The sequence below is a fragment of the Enhydra lutris genome, unplaced genomic scaffold (assembly GCF_002288905.1).
Source record: "Enhydra lutris kenyoni isolate GAN:26980312 unplaced genomic scaffold, ASM228890v2 scaffoldscaffold58, whole genome shotgun sequence".
In the NCBI taxonomy this organism is placed as follows: domain Eukaryota; kingdom Metazoa; phylum Chordata; class Mammalia; order Carnivora; family Mustelidae; genus Enhydra; species Enhydra lutris.
The window spans coordinates 6,753,169-6,771,374 of record NW_019154142.1 but is presented as its reverse complement, the minus strand read 5'-3'; the positions used below and the strand labels follow the sequence as shown (position 1 = coordinate 6,771,374).

Here is an 18,206-nt window from a genome sequence, read left to right as displayed (position 1 = left end):
CCAGTGGGACTTGATGATGTGATGACATGTTGACTCACTTGGAAAAATTAAAACCTGGAAGAACACAAATACTTTGTTTCAGGCCTTAAAATTACCCAACCCACGAATAAATTTTCCTCTTGGATCCTTTGAAGAATACTTACATTCCTTTAGTTTAGGCTAGTATCATTTCCCACCTAGCATGATGGCTTACACATAATATGTGCTCAAAAATATTTTCAATTTAATTATTCTTTACAAGATACTTAGCACCAAGGCATGTGGCATTTTTTAAGTTGACAACAACACTTCAGCTGAAAAATCCCCATATTTATAAAACGTGGTGTCAACTTGAATGGAGTGTGATTATGGTCTCACTTGTATTTCACACTGTAAAGTGTTGCTGAATGGTCTAATAGGAGAGAACGGAATTTAAACCGGAAACATATAAATGGGATTCTTTTTGCCAATCAACTGCGATGGTGCAGTAAGTACAGAAAAAATGTTTGCCCACAGGGAGGCTAGACTTGAATCTTCCACTGTCATTCATTACACTTCGGACTGCCGTTTTGTCCCCTGTGAATGGGGATGCCAGGCGTGCTTGCTACCTCAGAGTGGTAGGGACACTTAAAAAGAAAATACACAATAAAATATCCTTTGCAAACTCTAAAGTGCTTCCCCCGTGCAATTGCTTAAAAACAACCAAACGTTTAACTTTCATTCATTGCCATGTGCATAGCGCTTTATATCTATTTTTTCATTCAGTCTTCAACACAACCACAAGACCTAGCTAGGTACTACGAATTCTCTCCATTTTACAAATGAGGAAACAGAGAGTAAGCCAACTAGTTCGAGGCTATACGGGGCTGTAACTTCAATCCAGTAAATCCTGACTTTTCACCCTAAGCACTAAGCTGTCGTCCTGCTTTTTGTTGTTAAAAGTGCTGAGATCTCAAAGGGTCTCAACAAATTTGGTTCGGTAAGCTGTTAATTTATAAGGGAACTCCTCCCCACACCTGTCTTCTAAGCGGTTCCCTCGCACTCCCCCTCTCCAGCCCTCGCCCAAGATCCTCCCTTCGCTCCTCCAGCTCCCCCGCCCGCTCGGGGCCTCAGCGTTCCTACGCATGCGCTGGGGTACCCGCGCAGGCCCAGTGGCCAGGCGGCGCCGGGAAACCTCCCAGTCTCTTCTCTCCCGGCCCCGCCCCACTCCGCCCCGCCCCACTCCGCCCCGCCCCGCTCTGCTGCTCCTTCGTGGCTGCTGGCTGCCTCTGGGAACCTAAAGGATGAGCTGAAACTCCGCAGCTGTTACTGTTACCAGCGCTAATCACTGGGGCTTTGGGTTTGGCCGGAAGCCCCTTTCCCTGCGCCTGGTCCCAGCTCATTTCCTGTCCGGCTCCGCGCGTCGAGCAGTGACCTGGCTCTGCAGGCAGGCGGCCCAGGCGCCCGGGGTAGGTAGTTTGTGTACGGTTACCATGGAGACGCCGGCCGGCCTGGCAGAGCTGGCGAGCTAGGGGGCTGGCAGGAGGGTGGGCTGGCAGGCAGAGTGACCGCGCTGCTGTGCTGTGTCCTGGCCTGAACCTGTGGAGGAGGGGACATTGCCGGGAGCGGGGAAGCCTCTGTCCGTACGGTCTCCCGCCTAGTCACCCGGGACCTTTCCTGCTGTCGCCTGCCTTTCTGCCCCCAGAAGGGTGTATGCTCTCGGCGTCGGTTCACGGCTGTCCTTATTTCTGTAGGCCGACTGTGTAGTCCACTGTGTGGAGCTTAACAGAAGCTTGGAGATATTTACTGAATGAAAGTGGTAAACCAAGGGGTTTTGTCTAGGTAGACAGCGACCTCTCCACGGTCACACAAATTGTACCTGAGCTCTTTTAGGCAACAGATAGGGAGGGGCCCAATAAAAAAATGTAACAGTATACATTAAAATACGTCATATGTACATATAATGCCTTTGATCGTCCGTTCCCACGACTGTCACAGCGGCTCTTCCATCTCACTCTAATTTAGAATTATTTTAAACTGGTAAAAAAGCAAGAAGCACTCGATTTGCATCCTATTTTGTGAGCCTATAAAATTCTAATTAGTTATTGATTTGGCATACCTGATATTCAATAAAATACTTGATAAAAATTCTTTTTCACAATGAAACCCTGCATTTAAATTTTAATTTACAAAAATTTATGGAAACACTTAACAAACCTTATTCCCTTTCATTTGCAATTTCTTTCATTAAATGCAGTTTTTTATTCATGGGAGAATTTTTATTGTATCCGCCTGGGTCGTAGTTAACTTTTTCTTAAGGGCTAGGTACCACACTAAAGCACTGCACAAGAATTAGGTTATTTAATTATCAGAACAATCCTATAAGGCAATTATGGCCATCCCTGTTTTACGGATGAGGAAACTGAAGCTTAGAGGCATTAAAGTCTTTGCCAATGTCACATAGCTGTGAATTGCCAAGAGAATATTTGAACCCCTTATCCAGCAATGCACTTAACCACTGCCTCTTTGGGTGTTCATGTTAACAGAAAGGTATTTCAGAATCATGGAAAGGGTCTTGAGTGCAGATGGCCTTCTACTCACCATGGTTCAGCTGAAAATTTTCAACTTTACTGTTGGTGTGGCAGCAATTTTTAATGCAATAGAAACCATACTTTGAATTTTTATCTTTTCCGGCGCTAGGGATGGGCTCTGTCGTACTCTCTGGGGATGCTGGGTAGTCGCAGCCACTCACTGTTACACACTCACAACCATTCTGTATCTATATAGCCATCTGGTTTTTTAAAATTTCTTTTTAATTTAAAGATTTTATTCATTTATTTGAGACCCTGCGAGCAGGTGCTAAGTGGGGGAAGGGCAGAGGGGGAAGCCGACTCCCTGCTGAGCAGAGATTTCCCCAGGGTGAGGGGGCTCTATCCCAGGACCCCAGGATCAGGACAACAGAAAGCAGCCACTTAACCAACTGAGCCACCCAGGACCCCCCACCCCCACCAGCCCCCAGGCAAGCCATTCTGGTTTTTATTTTAGGCACAGTATTCCATAAATGACGTGAGCTACTCAATACTCATTGTAACATAGGCTTTGTATTAGCTGATTTTGCCCAACTGTGGGCTAATGTAAGTATTCTGGGCATGTTTAAGTTAGGCTGTGTTATACTATGATGTTCAGTAGGTTGGGTGTATTGAATCCATTTTCGACTTAATATTTTCAGTTTAGGATGGGTTTTTCAGGGTGTAACCCTATCACAAATTGAAGATCTGTGTTTGATTTGCAGGGACAGAGAGTGGAGGGGATCAGCCTTTCTCTTGTTGCAGAATATCTTGATAGAGTAATGCTGCATTTAGCAAGGAGACTGGTTTAGGTAACTATTAGTGGCAAAGAGAAAGATGGGTCTTGATAATTAGGTACGAATTTTTACAAATGAGGACTCTGAAATTTTCTTCCAATGAGTAAGAAATATTTTGTTAAAAATGAAGATCCCAGTTTTAGATTTCCTACCGCTGGCTGTGGTCATCCTCTAGAGGTCCTGCGGACATCATCAACTCAGGACAGTGATGCAAGGCAGCTCATAGCCTTTTCCTTCTTTCCCTTCAAAGTCTACTCTTGTTTTCTTTTAAAAGGTCTCTTGGTCCTCTGACCTCGGCACCCCTCCAGGTTTGCATAAAGTGTCACGTTTGGCTTCTTCCTGTCCTCTCAGCTGCTAAATCCTGTTGGTTCTTCTGCTGTTGTCCCTCACTTGTTCTCATCTCTCTTCTTACCTCTGTTTCACCTTTTCTCCTTCATCTCAGGCTTTCAGTACCTCATTCATGGATCACACTGTTTATCAGGTCTTACTCCCTGCCAGGCAACTTGCAGTAAAGGCAAGAAAGGAAAAGGGTGCTGAATTTGATCTCATATTACCACTTGGCATCAAGAATCAAATACCATTTGCTGGCTCAGTCAGTAGAGCATGAGACGCTTGATCTCAGAGTCATGAGTTCAAGCCCCACTCTGGGCATGGAGCCTACTTAAAAAAAAAAAAAAAAAGAATCAGATGTCAGATGCCATTGAAATCAAGTCCCATATGCCTTCCTAATCCACTGTAACGGATGTCTCCAATGAAAGTAGCCATATTGCCTTCAGCTTGATATTGCTTGACTCAGATCTGTATTGGAAAATGGAGTTCAGGGGCGCCTGGGTGACTCTTGATTTCAGCTTAGGTCATGATCTCAGGGCTGTGAGATGGAGCTCCAAGTCAGTCTCTGAGCTCAGCAGGGAGTCTGCTTGAGATTCTCTTTCTCCCTCTCCCTCTGCCCCTTTCCCCTGCTCATGGGTGCTCTCTCTTGCTCTAAAAATAAGTAAGTCTTAAAAAGAGAGAAGAGAAAATGGAGTTCAGCGATTCAACAAATGTTGACCTTCAACCATGCCTCACAAAAGGAACTGTGGCTCAGAGTCTGGTGAGACAGCACAGGGACACAGTGGGAAGGTGTACTGACAGAGGCCAGCTGCTGATCTTGTAGAGTATGGAGGAGAAACACCTAACAGGCTGGAGGACAGGGAAAGCCATATCCAGGGATGCTTCCTTGGAGACCTCTAGGAATTAGTTGGCTCATTACATCAGAACTACCTCCTTCCCATCATGCCCTCTCCTGCCAGATCACATCATGCCTCCAAATCTATTAATTTACTCACCAGCTTTTTTTTTTTTTTAAATTTCTTGACCTGCTATTCAGTTCTCTCTCTGGTCCAACTCCAATCTATATTTCCAGAGCTCATTCTTCTCCAGCACACATCCCATATGTTCTTGGCACTCTGCCTTGGCTCACTCATTGACTTTGCTGGAAATTCCTTCTTTCCTCCAGATCTAATGTCTGCCATTGCCACATGCTTCAAATTCAGCCCATTTTCCAGAACGGAGCTCAAGCATCACCTCCTCCGGGAAGCCTCCCTGACACTTCCTCCCAATCAGAAATCCTTTTTTTTTTTTTTTTTTTTTTGCAATCACATGGGAGTTATTTCAGTTTTTTTCATTGCCCCTACAAGTTTCCACCTTGTATTAAAATCATTTGGGTACAAGCAGAGTTGACATTGAGCTGGTACACTCCAAGAAAGCCGCTCCAGTTCTGGAAATATTAGCCTGTCTCTATATTGGTACAGACATAGCCGCAGCCAAGGCCTCTGGTGGCCCTGCCTCTTTCCACCCCATCTCATGAGTATAGTTTCAGTATCATCTCTGGAAATATGTCATAGCTTCTGTGCTTTGTCTAAAACCTCATCCTTCACAAAACTGTTGTAGGGATTCATTGAGATGATGTCCTCGAGACTGATTAGCACAATGCTTGGTAGTAAGGCAAATGTTTAACTAGCATTAGTGGTCTTCTTGGCTGAGAGTTGAGACAGTATTCATTCCTGTGTTCCCAGGGATCCGAGCAGAGGGCTTTGTACATAGGAAACAGTTAATCCATACTAGCTGAATGGATTTGTTCCAGTTGCCAAGAGAATTTTTGTAGAGTTAAAATTTCTGTGATACTATTGTGTTATGGTTCAGGTGTCCTTTACTATAAACAGACAAGCTTTCAAACTGAGTGATTGTTTAAGTTGGCAAAAATCCTCTATAATAAGAATTTGTAATCTAACAAAGAAAAAAATACTTCCCTCTCCCCTAAAAACATGCTTCTAACTCAGTTCACTTGGTGTCCCTGAAAATTCAGTCTCGAGGACATCATCTCAATGAATCCCTACAACAGTTTTGTGAAGGATGAGGTTTTAGACAAAGCACAGAAGCTACGACGTATGTCCATATTTGATTTAGTTCATGATATATTAACACAAATAATAAGTAGATTAACTGTGCAGATCTTACATTATTGAAACTGCTTCTCACAATGTAACCATTAAGTTTTGGGAGAAAGAGAAAGGAAGAGGGAGAGAGAAAGTTGTTTTAGAATTTGTGGTAAAAAAATTTCTGAGCAAAATGATTTTTAAGCCTACTGTTCTACATTATTTCCACCAATATTTGATCAAACTAAATTCCTGTGTGCCCAAATAAAGTACAGGACTGTTAGCACTCATCCTGAGTGAATGTCCCTGCTTCATGACTTCATGGAAGAGTGTAGTTTTCCACAAACTGAAATACAGGATCTCGGTCAGGAGCGCTACGCCATAGTGTTCATCCAGAGCACTTCCTCCAGTATTTAGTAGGTTGCCAGATCACCTTCAACATCGCTAGACTTATTAGAGCTATGCGGGGCCAAAGGAATCACAAACCTGATTTGGGCTCAGGGAGAAACCTGTTCATTGCACAGGAACGTCCTCTCTCTAAGTGGTGTACTTTCCTACTGCACTGGGCCTTTTATTTTTTATTATTTTATTTTATTTTTTTAAAGATTTTATTTATTTATTTGACAGACAGGGGGAAAGCAGGCTCCCCGCTGAGCAGAGATCCCTATATGGGGCTCGATCCTAAAACCCTGGGATCATGACCCGAGCCAAAGGCAGAGGCTTAACCCACTGAGCCACCCAGGTGCCCCCATGGGCCTTTTAAAAACAAACAAACAAAGGAAACTAGTATGGCCGCTTGAGTTAGATGTAATGGGACTGAATTTACATTACCATGCATCCAAAAATAATACAGGTATCCCCTGCTTTCGTGCTATGTCACTTTGCTTTTATGCAAGATCTATAATAACGCAGTCTTATAAAAGTGAATGTCCTCTTCAGATTTCTTCTGGTGAGTGAGAACAGATGTTAATGCAGGTATTTTGTAAAAGCAAAGTGGCAGAAAGCGGGGGCACCGTACTCTTCACACCGTTTTGGCTTATCAGAGTTTTCATGCGAATGTGCTCTTTTAGATGGCAGGGGAAACATGTATATATGGCTATACAAAAAATACTATACATATTTTTAATAATCAGCCTTGAATATTTTAAAAATAAACAGCCAATCACATCAGAAGAATTAGAAGTAAAATGTATTTGGCCTGTCATAGTTTTTTGTTTGTTGTATTAATGTGCATGATTTTTGGAGACCTTGCTTAAATTCCAAATCCTATAACAGAAATTCCTAGAAAGAAAACACCTAGAATAGGACGGCTTATCTAGGATTTCTTTTTTTACTGTTTTACCTCACCTGGCCTTTCCATATGAAAAGGAATAGCATAAAAATCTGCAAGTCTTTTTGGTTTTAACACTGAAAAATTTTTGAATTAAAAAATTAAAAATGTCCTCCAAAGGCTAGTTTTTTAAAGTGTTAGTGTTTCTCTGTAAATATTTATTTGTGCTGGCCAATCAGGTATTATGGCTGACTAAAAATAATCATGTATGTGACCAGTTTTCAAAAGTAATAAAGTACATTTAATATTTAAAAAAGAAAAGAAAGGAAGGGCGCCTGGGTGGCTCAGTGGTTAAAGCCTCTGCCTTCAGCTCAGGTCATGATCCCAGGGTCCTGGGATCGAGCCCCGCATCGGGCTCTCTGCTCAGCAGGGAGCCTGCCTCCTCCTCTCTCTCTCTCTCTTTGCCTGCCTCTCTGCCTACTTGTGATCTGTCAAATAAACAAATAAAAATCTTAAAAAAAAAAATAAAATAAAAATAAAAAAGAAAAGAAAGGAATAGCATATTGTTTGTAGTTTTCATCATGCTCTTTACCTCAAAAACTCTTAGGGTATGGTCTGGATAGAACTAAACAAATGTTCTTGTTGTCTGTTGTTACATAACAACTCAATGTATAGAATCACAATATAGTAAATCCTCTTTACTTGTCTAAGGAATCATCTGTTGATTCCACTTACGGAAATGAAGTCTTTTTAGTTTCCTTGGGCATATGTCACCAAAAAATGTTTCTTTTTTGCAAAAGTTATTCTAAAATTGGGCACTGAAATATAGGAAAAATTTCCAGGCCTCTTTCTCCTTAGAGATTTTCAGGGATCTGGGTTGTTGTTGTTGTTGTTTTAATGAAAACCTAATACTAAATAGTAATTAGAATTATGTTTTTTAAATCTCGGCTGTTTCCAAGTTTAGAGCTACAGAGGTGTCCTGCCAAGTTAACCAGGCCTCCCTGGGGACATGCCAACATTTAAGAAGGATCTACATTCTCATGGCCCTTGTGCATGACTTTAACTGAGAAATCTAGCTTGGGAAATAATATTTGATGTTGATAATTTGATATTTATTCCTCTAGGACACTATCTCACATGGAAGGTGATTTGTATTCATTCATTCAAATACATCATGGTAAATGTGGGGCTGAACCTTTCCCTGAATTTACAAACTACGTTTATAAAAGCAAATAGAGCTTGGAAATAGGCCCCATCTGTCTAAATCTAACCTTATACTTGCAGTTTGCGTGGAGGACAGCAGAGGGAAAAAAGGAAAATTTAGTTAAAATTTTAACAGAACCCCCCAGTGTTGTTTTTTTTATAGATCGGAGAATACGAGATAATTTTTTCTTCCTCGTCTGTCCTCTTTCACGATTTCTCCTCTTTGTCTCCAGGTTTAGCTTTTATTCTGGCTCTCTTCCCTGCACACCATTTCCCCGGAGTGCATATATTCCCATAGGCATAACTATGCACATCAACCTATATTTTTGAAAGCTTTTCTTCCACCCTGATCTTCTAACTGTAACTGCCTGGTAGCTTTTTAATTAAAAATTTTTTGTGATGGCGTACCGGGGTGGCTCAGTCAGTTAAGCGATAGGCTTTTGATTTTGGCTCAGGTCATGAGCTCAGTGTTGTGAGGTCAAGCCCCACATTGGGTCCCACACTCAGTGCAGGGTTTGCTTGGGATTCTCTCTCTTTTCCTTTCCCTCTGCCCCTCCCGCCTACCCTCCCCCACCACAGGCTCTTTCTCTGTCAAATAATAAATTAAAAATCTTCTTAAAAACTTGTTTGTGACTTTTTCTAGTTTAATGTAGAGGAATGGTTTAAACATATGGGTTTAAGCACTCTTTTCTAAACACCTGGATGAAAACAGTTCATATATTGTATCATGTCTTTGCAGCCTGTGGTGTCTACCTGAAGAACATTTTACTTTAAAAGGAAAAGATGCTATCTCCAAATGATAAAAAGTTAGAAAAGCTGGATCCATTTTATCGACCTTCTATGTCCAAGCAGAAGACCAGCGCAGAAATCATAAGTGAAGCACGAAATGCATTAAGAACAGTTGGGACGCAAAGACCATTTACACCACGGGAAGACCAAAGAAAACTCTTTGGTCCTGCATCTTCCAGAACACCGGAAAACAGACCTCCTTCTTCCTTCAGGTAATGACGTTTCTCTTGCTTATACACTCAGCTCTGTAAGCCACCAGAAACGTTTTCCCTTAATTCTAGATATGAATAGTTCCTTTTTAAGTTTGATGTCTGCTAATTATACCTCTTGTATCTATTCAGAGATTCCTAAAGGTAAGTCCAGACCTTGGGTCCAACAAGTTGCTTTGGTTTGAAATGGTGAATGGTGGTTGTCATACCAACTCTATAAAGTGATAATGAACAAAACTTTTTTAAAAAAAATCACCATATGCATTTCTTCTTTTCATTATTCAGTATTTTTTTAATTCCCCTACAAGCAATGAACAACCTTAGTAATAAAATGTTCTAAGAACTATTGATTTTTTAAAAATTGCTTCTTCCTCAAAGCTTATGCATTAAATGCTTTTACTTGTTTTGGGACTAGAGTTAACTAACATACACTAGAAATAAATGATTCTTCACAAACTAATATTTCTGTTCCATCTCCTGTGCTAGCCTCCATGCATCCAGTTTTGAGTCATCTGAGTCCAGGCCCATCTCTGGTGCTCGTCTCAGTCCACTAGATTTTGTGAGTACCTTATATTACCATCAGTGCTGTGAAATGGAATTGGCCCAAAATACTTGGAATCAGTACTTGTATATGCTAAGAAAAGGACCACATAGACTTAAGTATACTGATAATTTAATATGAAAACAATTTCATTTATATTTTTTCAAATGTTTCGAATCTTGATGATACACTTCTGTTATTTTCCTATAATTTATTTATTTTTATTTTTATTTTATTTTTTAAATATATTTTATTTATTTATTTGACAGGGAGGGACAATGAGAGAGAGAACATAAGCAGGGGGAGGGGCAGAGGGAGAAGCAGGCTTCCTGCTGAGCAGGGAGCCCAACATGGGGCTGGATCCCAGGACCTTGGGACCATGACCTGAGCCGAAGGCAGACGCTTAACATCTGAGCCACCCAGGAGCCCCTGTTTTCCTATAATTTAATAATAAGAACATCAGAAATAGACAGTAACCTGGCAAACAGAGTGTTTTACAACATTTTTTGTTTTTCACAATTTGTTTTGTTTTTTTCTTAAAGTTATACATATTTATTTTATTTTTAATAGAAACATATACAAACAAATTATAAATATGTGTACATAAAGGGTCAAAGGTTTGTTACCCAAAACACTCCAGGAGCCCCTGTCCCCTTATTCTTCATTCTACTCTTAACCAGTGACTCTCACTTTAAACTCTTTTGGCATGTTCTTTTGGTATTTACATCCAAAATTTTAAATAACAGTGTCTTGTTCCTCTCTGACTTATGAGTTTGAAGAATTATCTAATGACTTCTCACTAAGGAAGATGAAAATTTAACTCTTGTCTGTCCTCCCACACATCCTCACAACACAGTCATCCTTTTTGGCCCCACTGCTATTCCCAGTATAGATATATCATCATTTTGCTTAGATCCCTTTTCTCTGACTATGATTATATAAATCCTGTTTACAACTGAGTCTTGAACTAATGATGATTACTTTTCCTTCCCCACACCACTTTTTGTTTTCCCTGGTGTTATTTGTTGCCTTGCTTTTTTGTTTTGTATTACTACCATTTCAACCCCAAACTCTTCTCCAGGGTTCTAAATCTACTTCACATATTCAGGCACATGCAGTATTCTATTGATTCATCTTTTTGGAGAACTTTCCCCACTTTCTCCCAGACCATTTACCCTTGGTACCTGGCACACAGCTTGCTTCTCCCTCTTGTGATGGCTTACCTGTCTCCTGTATCCCAGGATTTACTTTTGGAGTACTTCCTCTGGTAGCTTCTAGAGAAAGGGTTTATGAGAAGTACATTATTTGAGACCTTGATTGCTGTTTTTTCTCTCTAGAAGTTTGTAGGATTTTTCTTTTTGTTTCCAGTGTTCTAAAATTTCATGATAACGGACCTTTGTGTTAATTTATTTTCATCCGTTGTGCTGGGCACTTTCAATGGAATCTCATGCCCTTCAACTCTGGGAAATGTCCTTGAATTATTTTGGTGTATCTTCCCCTCTTTTTTGTTCTGTTTGCTCTTTCTGGAATTTATTATCCCAATATGTAGGAGTCCCTGGACTGGTACTTCAGTTTTCTTTCCTTTTTTTAATTTTTATTTCCCATATTTTTTTGGAATAGACTTTATCTTCTAATCCTTTTATTGAGTTCATTTCTGTCATCTTTTTTTTTTTTTTAGAAGATTTTATTTATTTATTTGACACAGAGAGAGATCACAAGTAGGCAGGGAGGCAGGCAGAGAGAGAGGGGGGAGGCAGGCTCCCTGCTGAGCAGAGAGCCCGTGGCAGGGCTCAATCCCAGGACCCTGAGATCATGACCTGAGCCAGAGGCAGAGGCCTAACCCACTGAGCCACCCAGGTGCTCCTCTGCCGTCATATTTTTAAATTTTTTAATTATTTTTAATTTCCTAAAAGCTATTTCCCTGCTCTAAGTTATCTTTTCTTATGGATAGTATTCTTGTGTTTCATGGTTGTAACATCTTGTCTGAGTATATTAATGAAAATTTTGATTTTTGAATTATTTCCTTTTTCCTTTAAAATCTCTGTTGTGCTCTGTGTGTGTGTGTGTGTGTGTGTGTGGCTTAAACAACAGAAATTTATTTTCTCATAGTTCTGAAGTAGAAATCGAAGATCAAGAGGGCAATAAGGTTTGTTTCTATTGAGGCCTTTCTCCTTGGCTTGTAGATTGCCATCTTCTCCCTGTGTCTTTACACGGTCTTCCCTCTGTGTCTGTTGCATTTTAATGTTTGCTTTGGTTTCTCTTTTTCATGTCAGAGGCTCTCCTCTGATAGCTCATGCTGCTTGTTTGGCTGCTCTTATTTGAAAGTAGAAGCCTGTGGAATAGACAGGTCGACCCATAGGTGATACCTAACCCCATCAGGGAGGACTGGCTGGGCTGTGTTGTTTATGAAACCCCCAGCAGCAGTATCTTCAAGGATTAGCAGTATCTTTAGGGATTTCCTTGTGGCAAGTTAATTCTCTGTAGAAGTATCTTGTAAGCTCTTGCCTAAAGGATAAAGGCTGGTTGCTATCTTCCAAGAACCAGCTGGAGGAAGAAGGTAGGAGTACCTAGCATTCAGTAAGTAAATATTCAGTTAATTTCTATGTTTATAATAAGTACCCTGACACTTAACTCTGCATAGTTAGCCTGATTTTACCCTCTCTATGGAGCAAATCTCCTTACCATGTAGCATAGCTACATGGAGCTGGGAGGGAAGGAGTTACACAGACTTTCAGCCAATCCTCCTTATTTAGGTCTCTTCCCCTTGTATCTCTACTGCCATAAGTACCTAGTGATGTCATGGAATCGGGGTGGTGTACAAGCTGCTTCTTGATTTTTTTCTTTTAAAGATTTTATTTGTTTATTTGACATAGACAGAGATCACAAGTAGGCAGAAAGGCAGGCAGAGAGAGGGGAGGGGGAAAAGCAGGCTCCATGCTGAGCAGAGAGCCCGATGTGGGGCCTCGATCCCAGGACCCTGGGATCATGACCTGAGCCGAAGGCAGAGGCTTTAACCCACTGAGCCACGCAGGCGCCCCTGCTTCTTGATTTTTATTACCGCATATATGTGTGCTTATTTGTGTGTGTATATGTGTTTGTTTTTGATGAACTATTTGAAAGTAAGTTGCAGATCTTTTAGGACTTCATCCATAAAAATTTAAGTATGCATCTCATATGAACAAAGACAGTCTCCTACATTACTACAATATTATCATCAGAGCTCCGAAAATTAACATTATTCAGTAACATCATCTAATGTACAGTCCATGTTCAAATAACCCCAATCGTCTCCAAATGTATCTCATATTCTTGAACTACTCATCAAAATGCTTCCACGAGGAAGATTATGCTTGTTCTTATACTGTAGATGGCAAAAATAAGGTTCTAATATAGTAAGCATGAACCAATGTGCAATAAACACTGTGTTAGCCATTGTTGACATGTAGTTTCTTACACTTACAGTCTTGGAAACCTCTTGGATTTTAAGCCAGCCACAAGAGGCCCCCTGGTTTGGGAGCCCAATGTGTTTACCTTGTTGAGGGTGGTTCTCTGTGTTCTGATTCTGTCATTTGACTCCCATGAATTGTTTTTAGTATTCTATAGTTTTTGGAGACTTACTCAGTTTGGGCCTATTCTATCCTAAGAATCTCTAGTTCTAGAGTTAACCTAGTCAAAGCCAGCCCTTGTCAAACTGGTACAGCCTTTGGACTGCAGGATTAGATAGTAGGCAAAGATAATATTGGCCTTTGCTTCTGTTTAGGGTCATTATAATTATATTTCTTTACTGCAGAATGGTTAGGTGCTATGTGCAAAGTAACAATAGACTCAGAAATCCCCATGTTGAGTAAAACAACTCCTTTAGTTTGAAATCCTTTTGTTATAGTAGATTATGTAACGGTCTTAATGAAATATATGAAATATATACTTAAGACCGTTACATAATCTACTATAACAAAAGGAGTTCAAACTAAAGGAGTTGTTTTACTCAACATGGGGAAAGTTTGGAGCCCCCAGTCAAAAAATTCTGAAAGTGAACTTATACTAACCTGCCATTCCACCTTCTTTCCTTTTCCTTTCCCCTTTGAGAGAACTATGTGACTCCGAGAACTTCTGTCCTGCCAAAGGAGGGAGAAGAGGGGAAAGAGGAGTGCGGGAGGAGGGAGCGGGAACAAGGAGACAGCTGGGGAGGCTGGGACAGGGCTGTCTCCTAGTTACCGGGCCCACTAGCTGAAAGAATTTGCGAAGACCTGAATGACCGAACTTTAGCCCTTTCTGGCTCTAGGTGACTTTCTTAGGCTAATTTGCCTTTTAATAATTCCTCAGCTAGCAGTCAATCAAGGAAGAGGGACCAAGAAAGCACCCTATTCCAGCTGCTACATTTAACAAATCAGCTCACCTCTTTGAGCTTGTATGTTTTCCCCTCTCCCTGTTTTGACTCCTGCCACCACCCCACCCCGGAGTCTGGCCTGTGCTCCTTCCCAACCCCCACACCCTCTAGCAAGTGGTGGGCTGCCTCTACTCAGGGGTGCCCTGGCCCCTGACTACTCGGGCCTTGGCTGCCTGGCCTGACTGACTGGGCAAGGTTCCCATTAGGATCTGTAATCATATCAGACAGGAGGGAAACATGTATACCTCCTTGCTGTATCAGTATGGCCGGTACCTCTGTTTTCTTCTGTAGCAGCTCCCCACCTTCCCATGACAGCTCTGAGGCGTGGAGCTGTTGGGCGGTAGTAGTTATTTCTGTTTTCATTCTGCTACCCTGGTTAACTGGTGTTCAGATTTATATACACAGGAACCGCTGTAGGAAAAGAGATGTGACCCTGTGAATGAATAGGAGATTTTTGTCTTTCATCGTTTTTTTTTTTTTTTTGAAGAAACAGATTTATTGGCTCTGTGAGATTCTTTTTTTTAAATTTCTTATTTTTTAATTAACATATACTGTATTACTAGCCCCAGGGGTACAGGTCTGTGAATTGCCAGGTTTTTTCATCATTATTTTTGTCAAAACAATTCTTCGTGTGTTTCCTAAGCCTACAAAGTCTAGTTGGTTTAAGCCCCATATATTTTTATTAAACTTTTTATTGACATGCAGAAAAGATACAGATCGTAAGAGTGCAGCTTCGTAAATTAGCACAGACTCACCTCACTCTGTGATCAGCGTTCAAAAAGAAAAAAAATAGGTCATTACCAGCACCCCAGAAACTGCCTCCCCAGGACGACTACTGTCTTGATTCCTCACAGCATAGATTAGGAGTTTTTTAAATTGTATTTATTTATTTTAGAGTTTGTGAGTGAGCAGGGGGAGGAGCCTCCAGAGGGAGAGGGACAAGCAGACTCCATGCTGAGTTCAGAGCCTGACAGGGCATTTGATCCCAGGACCCTGAGATCCTGACCTGAGGTGAAATTAAGAGTCAGAGGCTTAACCAACTGAGCCACCCAGGCGCTCCAAGCATAGATTAGTTTAAGCCCTTTTTTTCCCCACGTTTTACAGGAACCAAGTTCCAAGTATTTAACAAGTTAAATAATATAATATATTTTTAAAAGAAAGGGATTTGAAATTCCCTATGTACCTTGGGGATAGGGGAAATCCAGGTTAAGAGAAAGCAGAATGCGAATGTCAAAGCAATCTTTTTCTCCGTCACTATTTCTGAATGGGAACATTACAGCAGTGAGTCACATGCTGAGAGTGACAGAGGAGCCCAGCACACCTGTGGACAAAATCATATTGATAGAGACGCACATACAATTGCCACATCCAAAGGTTATGTGCTGGTAGGAAAATTTTTTTTAACAGCTTTACTAAGGTGTAATTGATACACAATTGTATGACTCAGGGTTTCCAGAAAATAAGAACCAGTAGTCAGATAGATAGATGCATACATACATGCAAATATACAGATACATAGAGATTTGTTTTGAAGGATTGCCTCACATGGTTGGGGGGGTTGAGAAGTCCCTCAGTCTGCTGGCTGCAAGCTGGAGGCCCAGGCAAGCCAGTGGTGTCATTCCAGTCCAGGCCTGAAGGCCTGAAAAGCTGTGGGGGACAAGGTAGCCGGTGGCCGGTGGTGTGAGTCCCCATCTGAATGTGAAGGCTCGAGAGCCGGAAGCACCGGTGTCCAAAGGGAAAAGATGGATGTTCCGGCTGAAGCAGAGAGGACAAAAATACCCTTCCTCACTTGCAAGAGTTTTTAATATTTGCTTTCTAACTTCCAAGAGGTCTTTTAGTGTGTGTGTGAGTGTGTGTGTGTGTGTGTGTGTGTGTGTGTGTGTTCTGTTGCTCAACAAATCAAATCCTAGCAACTTTCTGAGGTGGGATGTGGCAGACCCCCCTTCCTATAGAGTAGGGAGGACCCTGCCTTTCCGTCTGGTGATCCAGAGGGGCCATGTCCAAAACTGGTCAAGGCCCACTGTGCTGGGGCGAGCGAGAGTCAAGGCCAGGCAGATTCTTTAAATGTTCTAGGAATTTTGTCTCATTTGATTGGGTTGTTCTATGAGAACAGTCTCATTCTTCAACAGACATTTTATCAACAGGAGCAAATCCTACCATCTGAGTTTCCCAGTGTCCTTGATTATACTCGAGTCACTGGAGTGTCATGGTACACAAAACCAGGGAGGTGAGGTCCTCAAGGGGAAATTTCAACTTCCTTTCAAAGTTCTCTGAGTTCGAAAATGAAGTGAATCTTCTAATGAAACAGTTTTTACTGTTTTGCTCCATAAAAGCCAATTTACTCCACAAAGGGGAAGGATGTGTTGTAGAAGCTGGCAGGATGGAAATTGATGGCCTGTTTAGTAGTTTTCCCACAAAGAACTAAAAATGCTTACATGTATTACTTTATACTTTACGTAGTCAAGTGAGATACACGTTTAAATGGAATAAATAATTTTCCTTGAGGACTGGAGTCACATGGGACTAATTTTTCATTCTACAAACAGTGATGGATTTTGCACTAGGAAAATAATGTATTTTATCAAGAAGCAGTTAAGGGGTTTTATCTTGCCATCCAGAGATAATGGAGTTATTTTCTTTTGGGTAAAAATTAGCTTTGCACATGTTCCCTTTTTATAAGACCTTTTACTTTGTACCCAAAACATTTATAACAGGGCATCTGTAAAAGAAGCCATTTACTTTATTCACATTATTATTATTTGGCAGACTTTTCAATCTTTGTTTCAAGATTCAAGGTACCTGCAGAGTACAGGCTTTCTGAGATAAGAAAATCTCACATCTACATTTAATACTGACATTATCCATATATATTTCATCTTTCATAACTATAACTAAAGCACTTATTTTCCTGTTTATACTCTTAACTTTTTTTTACTATTAGCTTCATGGCCCAAATCACATTCTTTTGAATATTTTGCAACAAGTTAGGGAGACTAAAAGTAAAGGGACTATTAAATAAATATAGCATAATTTATGCAGACAAGTGAGTGTTGTCTCCCTTAGAAGGGACCCCTCTGAATTCAAAATCTTTTCCACAGCAAGGTTGTGTCAGAGGCTAGGGTCTTGGCTTTTTATTTTTTCTTCCCTTTTTTGAGATTTTATTTATTTATTTGAGAGAGAGGAAGCACGAGCGGTGCGGGGGCGGGGGTGTGGGGGCCAAGGGGTAGAGGGAGAGCAGGAAGCAGGCTCCCTGCTGAGCAAGGAGCCAGATGCAGGACTCTGTCCCAGAGCCCTGGGAACATAACCTGAGCTGAAGGCAGAGGTTCAACTGACTGAGCCACCCAGGCGCCTTTAAGAGGCTTGGCTTTTGAAGCTTGGAAGAAAATCTGGTAAATATAGTGTTGAGGGGAGCTAGCCTTTCTCGAGCCTCCGTAACTGAAGTTGTACGTATGTCAATGTCCCTGCTAGACGGTGCCGATCTCCATTTTTTGAGAGCAGGGCCACATTCACATAACTAGGAAATGGATTACAGTCCAGTGTGGTTTGATCTCAGGGTGATTTACTCTTTCCCTGTATTAGACTGATTATTTTATTTTCCCTTTTTCTGTGTTTAGGAAAAAATGTGTCTCTAAAGTCATGAAGCTAATTTTTTTCCTGCCTGGTTGATGGATTGATTCTGGATGTAAATGAACAAGAGGATACAAAAAATATTTTGAAAACTATTATCATTATTGAAGTAAACAACTTCTTGGAAGGAGAACTCTAATATGTTCTATGTTCTATTAATGTATATGAGGAAATGAGTGTTTGAAATTGAGTGTCCTATACAATACATAACCTCACCCATTTTTCCAGAGCATCTGGCTTCAGTTTCAATTAGATTTCTAAAAAGTGCACTGATTCACCTATTAGAACGAGAGTCACTCCGTTCATATATTACATAAGTGACTTTAGGAACTTCAAGTCGATTGTTTTGGGCTAGAGAGCTAAAAGCACCTGCTGCCATAACATTACTCTTTCATAAACAGATAATCATGTTAAAGTTGGAGGGAAGAAGGGTGGATCACTAAG

At 41.0% G+C, this 18,206-nt stretch overlaps 1 protein-coding gene across 1 annotated transcript in view; it reads left to right on the top strand.

The window, feature by feature from the left end:
• The first annotated feature begins 1,234 nt into the window (after positions 1-1,234).
• Positions 1,235-18,206, top strand: part of LOC111158300 (armadillo repeat containing 2) — a 108,457-nt gene continuing 91,485 nt past the window's right edge. The window contains exons 1-3 of the mRNA XM_022520247.1: positions 1,235-1,427; positions 8,949-9,210; positions 9,694-9,766. Of these exons, the coding sequence (XP_022375955.1) occupies positions 8,993-9,210; positions 9,694-9,766 (291 nt within the window). The 5' untranslated portion in view covers positions 1,235-1,427; positions 8,949-8,992. The remainder of the gene's footprint in view (positions 1,428-8,948; positions 9,211-9,693; positions 9,767-18,206) is intronic.